Genomic DNA, 11,230 nt, shown 5'->3' on the forward strand with positions numbered 1-11,230 from the left:
GTTAATGGTAATGGAAAAATCACAGCGATTAAGTGTAGTTACTAGTTTTATCCTCTTTTGCAGATCAGAACAATAATATTCAAGAAACACTATTCAACGGCATTTAACAATACCATTAATTTAAAATTGCATTTCCTGTCCTTAATGGTAAGAAAATTATCTTATGCATGCTTGAAATGATCATTCAACCATTCAACAAATATTTAATGTGCATTCAAGCTATGAGCTTAGCGGGAATAAGGAAGGCACTGTACCAGGTATGCCTGCATTCCACAGAGACCTCTGTACCATCCATACTTACGACGGATGAGTGAAAGATGTGGACGCCAGGGTTGACATCCTCCACCCTTCTCCTACTGTGGCACCAACCTAGTTGGGTGGCAGTAATGGACTGACCCCATTCCCAGCTCTAGAGATGCCCTCAAATTATTTTAACCCATTTGGTTAATATATCCCTACCTCCCTTGCCAAGGTGATTGGTTCAACAACTCTGGCCTTAGCCAGCTGGTACACAGGATTTCCCTTGCAATTAGTTTAGTGGAGAAATAGTCACATGATTTGGGGATGAGACATGAAAGAAGATTTACTCACCGCTTGTGAGGTAAAAAAATGCTTTTACCCTTAAGAAATACTCTTTCCTCCTCTGGACTTTACATTGTTGTTGTTGTTAAAGTGCCACTGAGTCAGTTCCAACTCACAATGACCCTATATAGGGTTTCTGAGGAGTAACTGCTGGGTTTAAACCAACAACCTTGTGATTCAAACAAACCTTGCAGTCCAGTGCATGATCCTACAGCGCCACACTAGGACTCCATTACAGTATATGGGAAAAAAATAAAGGCCTGCAACTGCCATAGCCATTGTATCAACAGGTGGGAAGCTGCTTTGAGGATGAAAGCTAACAGAGAGAGAAAAGCTCCTTTCAGAGCTTCAGGTTTCTAAAATACAAAATGACAATAAAGACTCTGCAAATCATTGTTATTTCTAAAGCAATCTTTACATTGTGGCTATATTAAAAACAATAATATCTGGGTATTGCATGATACTGAAGTACTATTGGAGTCCTGGTGTAGTGCTGTGGGTTAATGCGCTGGACTGCAAAGTCAGTTTGAACAGCAAGGTCGGCAGTTCAAATTCACCAGCTGCTCCTTGGAACCCTATATAGGGTTGCTACTGGTCGGAACCAACTCGACAGCACTTAACAACAACAAAGTACTACTGGGGTTCTGGCGTGGCGCTGTAAGATAAGCACTGGACTGGTGACTGCAAGGCTAGTGGTTCAAACTCTCCAGTTGCTTCTCAGACACCTTATAGAGGGTCGCTATGAGTCTGAACCAACTCAACAGCACTTAACAATAACAATAATGTACTACTGATAATTCTGTGGCAATATTTACATCTTGGTTATATTAAATAAAAGTCTTTATCTGTCAGATATTCATATTGAAACATTTCAGATACTCATATTGAAACATATCCAGATGAAAATTAAGTCTTTAAATTGCTCTCAATATTTGAAACATTCCAGGAGTGGGGGAGGTAGGAGGTAGGAATGAAACAAGGAGGTAACTAAAACAAAAAATGTAAAATATTGAAGGAGAGTAATTGATATATGGTAGCACATTATAGTGTTCTAGTTTTATGTGTACTTTTAGCCATAAAAAATTAAAACAATGATTCCAACATATATCACAATAAATTATTATAATATTGGATATATAATCATGAAAAACATAATGCATTCTATACTATAAGCACTAGACTGAGAACCACAATGTTCATGGTTCAAGCCTGCCAGACAATCCACAGGAGAAAAATGAAGCTTTCTGCTCCCGCAAAGATTTTAAAAAGCCTTGGAAACCCTATGCAGTGTGCTATGAGTTGAAACTGACTAGAGGCACTTAACAACAACAAAAAGTAGATAGCAGATAAATTATTTATAGATTCAAGAAAAATATATATTTTTATAAGCAAAACACACCCTGTTATGATCTTAAAATGGACTTGAGAAATGAATTCAATGCCTTATTACAGCTATGAAAACTAAAGTCTAATACATTCAAACATTTGTTTTGTCCAAGAGGAAGACTGGCACAGGAAAGAGAAATGGAGTGGAAGATACACAGAGCAGTACAAAAGTTAAAGTGAATGGAGCTCAGTATTGTTAACTGATGTACATGGAGGGAACTGCAATCATTGTAATGTTACGAAGCGTAAGATTTGATGAATGTTGGAATGATGATCTGTTCTGTAAACCTTCACTCAATTCACAATAAAAAGATTAAGAAAGAAAAACAATTTGTGTTGTTGCTAAATTGTTACGTGTCACTGAATCGGTTCCAACTCACAGTGATGCTGTGGGTTTCCAAGGTTGTACACCTTTGTGGGAGCTGAAAGTCATCTTTCTCATGCAGATAATCCAGTACTTTTCATATAGAGCCACCACACTCCCTTTATGTTATTATCTAAGTAATAATTCCAGTTTTGTTGTTGTTACCAACAATGCGTCTTAAATAAATAATACTAGTCTATACTGAGGAGTCCTGGTGTGGTGCTATAGGATAAGCACTGGACTGCAAACTGCAAGGTCAGTGTCTGTCACTCCTCAGAAAGCCTATACAGGGTTGATATGAGTAAGAACTGATGTGACAGCATTTGACAATGGCAACAAAAGCCTATACTGAAAGTTAAGGAGCCCTAGTAGTATAAGGAGCTCTGGTAGCGTAATGGTTACGAATCGGGCTGCGAACCTTAAGGTCAGCGGTTCGAAACTACCAGCCGCTCCGCGGGAGAAAGATGAGGCTTTCTACTCCGGTAAAGATTTACACCCTCGGAAACCCTATACAGGGTCGCTATGGGTCGGAACCGACTCGACGGCACTTAACAATAACAACAACAAGTAGTATAATGGGCTACATGTTCGGCTGCTAACTGCAAGGTCAGCAGTTCGAATTCATCATCCACTCTGCAGGAGAAAGATTCACAGCCTTGGAAACCATATACAGGACCACTATGAGTCAGAACCAACCAAATGGAACACAACCACCATCACCACTACCATACTGGAAGTAAGGAGCCCTGATCACAGTGGGTTAAGCATTAGGCTGCTAACTAAAAGGTCAACAGTTTGAATACACCAGTCAATTCTCAGGATAAGACAGTCTAGTCTGCTTCCATAAAGATTTACAGTCTCAGAAACTCTACAGGGCAGTTTTCAACTGTGTCCTACAGGGTTGCTATGAGTCAGAATCAATGTGATGGCAGTGGGTATACTGAAAGTTGTTGTTAAGTATACTCAACTCTGAAAATCCAGTAGATCTCATATGAGATCTCCCTCTTGAAATGTGTTCCAATTCTAAGTTTGTTCCTGATACCCACCTCCACAGGAGTCACCCTAGCCACCAGGCCCTAGACATTCTTAAGAGTTATCCCTTGCTTTCGAAAACATGCCTTAGTTCGTCCCTCATTCATTCTTTCCCGGTCATTTGCAAGCATCTCTTTCTTAGCTGAGAAATGCTCCTAGGAGCATCCTTTTAAAATGCAAAGCAATCATGTAACTTCCTTCCTTAAAAACTTTCTCGTGACTTCCCACTGTTAGAGGTTACAGCTTATACTCCCTAGTACTACTCCCAAGGCTATGAGCTGGTCTCTCTCCACCTCTTCTCTTCCTGGTATCACTCAGTACAATTCCTACTAAACAACAACAAAAAAGCCTGTTGTCATCAAGTGAATTCTGACTCACAGTGACCTTATAGGATACATACAGCAGGATTATTCCATAATTTCTTAGGCTATAATTTTTACAGAAGCAGAATGTCACCTTTTACCCAAGGAGCAGCTGGTGGGTTCGAACCACTGACCTTTCAGAAAGCAGCTGACACTTACCCACTGCATCACTAGGACTCCTTAGATACCTGCTATTTACCTTAAACTCCAGCAGTCTCACCCCACAAAATCCACTGCTCTTCTGATTTTCTCTTATTTGGAGATTCGTTCACTCATTGTTTATTCACAAATAAGTTGAATTCTAATGTGACAGTCTCTGCACTGTTGTTAGATGTCACAGAGTCAGTTCAGACTCACAGTGATCCTGTATAGGGTTTCCTATCTCTACGGGAGCAGAGAGCCTCATCTTTCTCCAGCACAGCAGCGGGAGTATTTGAAATGCTGACTCTGAGGTTATCAATCCAATGAGTAACTCACTATACTACCAGGGCTCCCTGCCCCTGCATTTGTTGTTAAGTGCTGTTGAGTTGGTTCCAATCCATAGACACCCTATATAGGAGCAGTTGGTGGATTTAAACCACTGGCCTTGCCTTCAAACTGACCTTGAAGGCCAGTGCTTATCCTGCAGTGCCATACCTGTGTCAATGGACACTGTCCTGGGTCTCATGACCTCACTGGTAAAAACATTTGCATTCATCAATATTTTGTTACAAAGTATTCCCCCCTTTCTTTATGATAGAGCCATATCAGCTCTACTGTAAACTAAACTGATTGAGAAGTGTCCCTCCCTCTTTTTTGTGACTCTAGACATTTAAAATGTCTTTCCTTTGCACTTGCTCTTTCTAAAATGCACAATTCCAACAAAAAAAAATCTCATCAGTCAGCATTCCTAAGCACCTCTGCTCCCACACCACCCAAGCCAACCTAAAGTAAAATAGAACTGGCTTCCCCTTCCCTCAAGCCTCCACTCTTCACATCAGGACAGCCCACTCCTTCCTGGTGTGGCTCTGTGGGTTAATGCGGGTCAGACTGCAAAGCCATTTGAACTGCAAGGTCCGTGGTTCAAGCTTACCAGCTGCTCCTTGGAAACCCTATACAAGGTCGCTATGGGTCGGAATCAACAGCACTTAACAACAACAAACAACTCCTTCGCTACCTTGTTCTAAGCCTCTCCTGGATAGGCTGAGACCCCTGACAGACAAAAACAAGATTCTTAAAACTCTTGATTTCATGTACATCAGGGTGCAGGTCTACAGTAGATTCTTAAATGTTAAAAGGGTAAACTGTCTTTAGAATCTAACCTTTTTAAAGGTAACTTATTTTTGACACTGAGCATAAATTTGCATGAACTTTTTGAAAAAAAAAAAATTGAGTAGTATATATCAAAATTTTTAAAGTACCAGGAATACCACTTTTAGTTAATTCCCTAAAGTAATCCTAGTATTGGGTATAAGCATACATGTAAAAGCATGTCTATCTCAACACTGGATACAGTTACTAAAAAGTAGAATGTCAAAGGCCATCAAGAGGAAACGAAATAAGTAAATTTAGTTCATTCATAGTGTGGAGGATCCATTTGCTAGTTATTACAAAACAGCAGCACACCTATCCATAATGACATTTAGAAGTGATTCTACCCATTCCTCACTTATCAATGGAGCATGATTACAACATTGTATTGCTGCTGTGGAGTTGGTTCCTACTCACAGTGGTGGTGGTGGTGGTAATGTGCCACGGAGTCAGTTCTGACTCATAGCAACCCTGCACAGGGTTTCCGAGGCTGTAAATCCTTACGGGAGCAGAAAGCCTCATCTTTCTCCCGCAGAACAGTTGGTAGTTTCAAACTGCTGACCTTGAGGTTAGCAGCCCAATTCGTAACCATGGTGGTGGTGGTGATGTGCCTTGGAGTCAGTTCTGACTCATAGCGACCCTGTATAGGGTTTCTGAGGCTGTAAATATTTACAGGAGCAGAAAGCCTCATCTTTCTCCCGCAGAACAGCTGGTAGTTTTGAACTGCTGACCTTGCGGTTCACATCCCAATTCATAACCGCTATGCTACCAGAGCTCCTGGCAAACGTAGCCACCTTATATTGGGTTTCCAAGGAGCAGCTGGTAGGTTTGAACTGCAGACCTTATGGTTTGCAGTCCAGTGCTGATCCTACAGCACCACACCAGGAGTCCACATCATTATATAACTACCAAATTACATCATTACGTAACTGCCAAAAGGAGCTTTGGTAGCGTAGTGGTTACAAGTCGGGCTGCTTACCTCAAGGTCAGCATTTCCAAACTACCAACTGTTCCGCAGGAGAAAGATGAGGCTTTCTGCTCCCATAAACACTTACAGTTTCGGAAACTCTATGCAGGGTCACTGAACTCCACGGCACACCACCACCACAACTGCCAAATAACTGAGAATCATGATCCAGCCAAGTTGGAGACATATCCTTAACTTTCACAACCAGTGTTACTCTTGCCTCTAACCTCTATATTTGTTATTACTAGACATATTAATGTACAAAAATAATCAGATTTTTCACTACTGTCAAAAATGTGAAATGGTAGATAAGGTCAATAAATGAACCCAAATTCATACCCACTGCCATTGAGTCAATTCTGATTCATAGCAACCTATGTAAGAAGGGTTCCAAGGATGTAAATCTTTAAAGGAGCAGAATGTCTCCTCTTTCTCCAGTGGAGCGGCTGATGGATTCAAACTGTTGACCTTAAGGTTGTTGTTGTTGAGTGCCGTTGAGTCGGTTCCGAAACATAGCGACCCTGTATAGGGTTTCTCATGAGCACCTGGTGAGCTTGAATCACCGACCGTGCAGTTCAAACAGCTTTGCAGTCTGGCGCGTTAGCAGTCTATAAGTGAGGAGTCGGTGTATTTCCATAAGTAATTAACTTTCAACTTGATACTGAGACCACCTTTGTCTTTTCTCTGAAGACAAAGCTCCTATCATAACAAAGGATCTTTTTTATTTTTATATTCTAAAGGTATGTCCTGAAGATAGTCCTCCATGGATGAAGATGATGCTGATGGGAAAAATGAGATACTTGGACAAAACTCCTAAGAGAACTGTCTTGATCAGGTTCAAGTCTAATTCTTTTTTTAAAGAAGATACAGAATGCTTAACCATATGTTAATGCATTGGTGGTGGTTGTCACTGCTACCTGCTTGCATCAATTCCCACTCATAGCGACTCCAAGTGACAAAGGAGAACTTCCTCATAGGCTTTTCTAGACTGTAATCTTTACTGAAAGGAGCTCTGGTAGCGTAGTGGTTAGGAATCGGGCTGCAAACCTTAAGCTCAGCAGTTCAAAACTACCAGCTGTTCTGCGGGCGAAAGATGAGGCTTTCTGCTCCCATAAAGACTTACAGCCTCAGAAACCCTGTACAGGGTCGCTATGAGTCGGAACCGACTCCATGGCACATAACAACAACAATATTTACTGAAGCAAAATGCCAAGTGTTTCTCCCACGGATTTGCTGGGTGGGTTCAAACTGCCAACTTTTCGATTAGCAGCTGAACCCCTAATCTTTGAGACATCAATGTTCCTTTAATGCACTGACAAGGATTATGCATACAAACAGAGAGACTGTGGAGCTCAGTTCTTTCTTGTTGCAGTTTTCTCCTGGATGGAAAGCACATTGAGTACTAGGGACAAACCACACATTCCCTGGATCTTTTTTTGTACTTTAAACTTGTCCTTAATTCTAAATCTTCCTTTGAAATAGTGATTTAGTTGCTGTTATGGAAACACAGAGATCCAAGCAGCTATCAAATACCAACAATATTTAGAGAAGGGGAGGTGGGTTAGAATATTTCTCTGCCAAATTAATGTAAATGGTGTTTCATTTGTGTGTGGCTTAGCAGGGAATACAATAATCCTTTTTGACTGGCCTATGCAGTCTTTCCATAAACTCTACCTGCTCTTTTAACAACTGGAAATAAATTCTTCCAATTTCTACCTTGCCTGAGTCATTTCTCCCTCTAGCAATGACTGTTCAGATAAAGATGCTTAAATCCTTTGGGAAATCTACCAGAATTTACAAAACTTGTGACCCAAAGGTCCTAGGCCCTAGTCTCCCGGCTCCAACCAACTTCCATTCTGTTTGAGCAGTGGCTCTGTTTTCCATTGGTTGGTGACCACAGCTACTTGGTATGAAACTGGTGTTTAACAAACAAGTACCTGATTCTGACATTTCATAACACGGGAAAACAACTTTGGAAAACATCTAAAAACAACACACACGTTCACTTTGGCTAAAAAGTAGCTACATCTTCTCATTTTTTTAAATTAACATATTTTCTGTAGCATGAAGGCTACAGAACTTGAAAGTCAACATGAACCTGCTGGGAAGCCACTTCTGGCTGGACAGAAGGGGCAGCTGCGCCAGTAACGAACGCAGCCCATCCTGGCTGGCTCCGGAGGGCTGGCAGGCGGCGAAAAGAGACGCAAGAGCCCAATCCGAAGACACGACTCCCAGGGTTCCAGTCCCGAGGCCCGGAGCGGGGCTAGGAGGGAAGACCAGGCTGGAACCCGAGTGAGAGGAGGCGCCCCCAGCCGCACGCCGGGGAGGGGGAGCGTGTATCCTTGACAACCGCGCTCCCGCGCAGCCCTTCCTCCCGGCCGGGGGAGGGGAGCGGAGCAGAGCGTGGGGCGTCCCTGAGCAGGGGCGGCGGCACGCGGGGGCCCCTCATGTGCAGCAGCCACGGGTCAGCCCTCGGGGCCGCGTGGCGCCGCGGCCCGCGCCTACCGTGTATCCCCGCTCCAGATCACTCTCCTCGTAGCGAAAAGACGGGATGTAGACCTCCATGGCCTCACCAGCCGGCCGGCGGAGGGCGGGCCAGGGGCGGGCCTACGGCTACTGCCGCCACTCCGCCCCAGCTGGCCGCCCCGCCTCCCAGATTTCGGCGCTGGGCCCTGCGGGGAGGCCGAGCTGCTGACCGCGACCGGAGATTTCCACCCCGCCGCGGAGCTTGGCCGGGCCTGGGGTGTGGGGCGGGGCGTCTCGGTTCTGGACCTTTTGGGCTGCCGCGGCGATCAGCTGGGCCTGAAGGAGGTGGGGCCTGGTAACCTGTGAGTCTGCAAAAAGGGGTGTGCGCGCCGCCGCCGAGCGGGCCACTGAGACGCGCTCCGTGCTCTCCCTGCCCTGTGGGCTCTGGTGGGTGCTTACTTTGCACATTGCTAGGCACCACCCATACAAATTGCTTGCGAACTGAGAACTGGAAAGCAGAGAGCTTCTGATTTTATTTTGATTGCGTGAATTTTCCTATTATTCCCGGCTGCCTTTAACAGTAGTGAATTCCCCAACTTTTACCAAGACTTAGTTACTGTTTCCTCGGAAGTTGAGGGTCAATGTCTCAATCTGAGTTAGCCTTTTTAACCTGGACATATCCTGAAAGCTTCCACCACTGATATTAAATAAACTCACTGGTTTCTTGCTTCTAATGTTAAAATTCTGTCACTGAGTAACCGTGGTGGTGGTTATGTGCCGTGGAGTCCATTCCGACTCATAGTGACCCTGTACAAGGTTTCCGAGGCTGTAAATCTTTACGGGAGCAGAAAGCCTCATCTTTCCATAAAGGGCTTTTAAAGGAGCCTTGCAGTTTAGTGAGTTAAGAGCTGGGCTGCTAACTGCAAGGTCAGCAGTTACCAGTCACTCCTTGGGAGACAGATAAGGCTTTCAGTTCCTGTAAAGATTTACATTCTCCAGAAGCTTATTCAGGGTCACTCTGACTTGAACTGACTTGGTGGCACGCAGCCACCACTAAAGCATTTCTTAAATATTAGGAAAAATGGTTGGTTGGTTATGTGCCATGAAGTTGGTTCCAACTCTAGAGACTCCATATGGGTTTTCCCAGGCTGTAAATCTTTGTTGTTTATAAGTGCCATGGAGTCAATTCTGACCCATAGCAACCCTATATAGGATTGCCCAGGAGCAGCTGGTGACTTTGAACCGCCAACCTTACGATTCAAACCGACTTTACAGTCCAGCGCACAAATCCACAGAAAGCCTAATCTTTTTCCCACGGAACTCTAGTAGTTTCAAACTGCTGACCTTGAGATTAGCAGCCCAACTCATAACCATACGCCACCGGCCACCAGAGCTCCTTATGAAGAAAAATAAAAGATGCAAAAAGATAGGCAATTACCACAACCTGCTTCGGAGGCGAGAGCCTAGTTACCCGAAAGTACCTGAAAGCTCAAAGAGCTCTGGTAGCGTAGTGATTACGAATCGGGCTGTGAACCTTAAGGTCAGCAGTTTGAAACTACCAGCTGCTCCGTGGGAGAAAGATGAGGCTTTCTACTCCCGTAAGGATTTACACCCTCGGAAACCCTATACAGGGTCGCTATGGGTCGGAACCGACTCGACGGCACTTAACAACAACAACACCTGAAAGCTCAAGTGTCCCGCTTGAGGAAACTTGATCTTTGTAAAAGGTTGAGTTTCTTCCACAGGTTACTTAGAGGTGACTTGTCAGGCAGTGGGTGAAAGTGACTTCATTAAGCAAGGCCGAAAAAAGTTACCAGTTGCACAGTTGGGAGTTTGGGGGTCTATAGGCAAATAGCTGCATTTACCTGGGGTAAACAGGACATTTCAACTGGCAAACTCTGGAATTTGTGAGCCAAGACCCTAGACTATAGAAATGAGTAATTCAGCCCCTGTTTTAAGAATTTGTCTGGTGTGAGCCTTGCAAAGCCTGCTACAATCCTCAACTGAGAATTTACTCTCTTTCTCTACAACTCACCTGCAGCTCCAGGGTGTGTCCTTCTCTCAAGGTTCCATCTAATGTCAGCAATGATAAAAAAGATCAAAGAGCACAGCCTTCGGTATGGATTGCATCTCAATGTAAAGAAAAGAAAAATCCTCACTACTGGACCAATAAACAACATTCTTATCAACGGAAAAATGATTGAAGTTGTCAAGGACTTCATTCTTCTTGGATCAACTATCAATACTCATGAAGCAGCAGTCACGAAATCAAACAACGTATTGCAGCACTAGGCAAATGTGCTGCACAAGACCTTTTTAAAGTGTTGAAGAGCAAAGATGTCAGCTTGAAGACTAAGATGCTCCTGACCCAAGCCATGGTGTTCTCAATAACCTCATATGCATGTGAAAGCTCAACAGTAAATAAGGAAGACCATAGAAGAATTGATGCTTTTGAGTTATGGTGTTGGAGGAGAATATTGAAAGTGCCATGGGTTGCCAAAAGAACCAACAGATTTGTGTTGGAAGAAGTATAGCCAAAGTACTCCTTGGAGGCCAGGATTCTTTTCTCTCTTGATGGTCCTAGGGTCCTTGGTTTTTAGACTGTAACTGTAAGATTAACTACTTCCTCGTTTTTGTTACAAAACTTCTACCTTTACAGTTGTGACAGTTGCAACTAGTAATATCAATTACTCACTATTGAATCATTAATAAACTGATTCCCATCTCTTTTCACCAGACCTGTCTAGACAAGATGAAAACTATTCAGTGGGGATCTACCTT

The 11,230-nt window shown here is 43.5% G+C and overlaps 1 protein-coding gene across 1 annotated transcript in view; it reads right to left on the reverse strand.

Moving 5' to 3' along the window:
• The window catches only part of SNX24 (sorting nexin 24), a 236,973-nt gene extending 228,425 nt beyond the window's left edge, over window positions 1-8,548 (reverse strand). Inside the window, exon 1 of the mRNA XM_006871634.1 lies at window positions 8,489-8,548. Within this exon, the coding sequence (XP_006871696.1) occupies window positions 8,489-8,548 (60 nt within the window). The remainder of the gene's footprint in view (window positions 1-8,488) is intronic.
• Between the last annotated feature and the right edge of the window lie 2,682 nt (window positions 8,549-11,230).

The sequence above is a fragment of the Chrysochloris asiatica genome, unplaced genomic scaffold (genome assembly GCF_000296735.1).
Source record: "Chrysochloris asiatica unplaced genomic scaffold, ChrAsi1.0 scaffold00171, whole genome shotgun sequence".
In the NCBI taxonomy this organism is placed as follows: Eukaryota; Metazoa; Chordata; class Mammalia; order Afrosoricida; family Chrysochloridae; genus Chrysochloris; species Chrysochloris asiatica.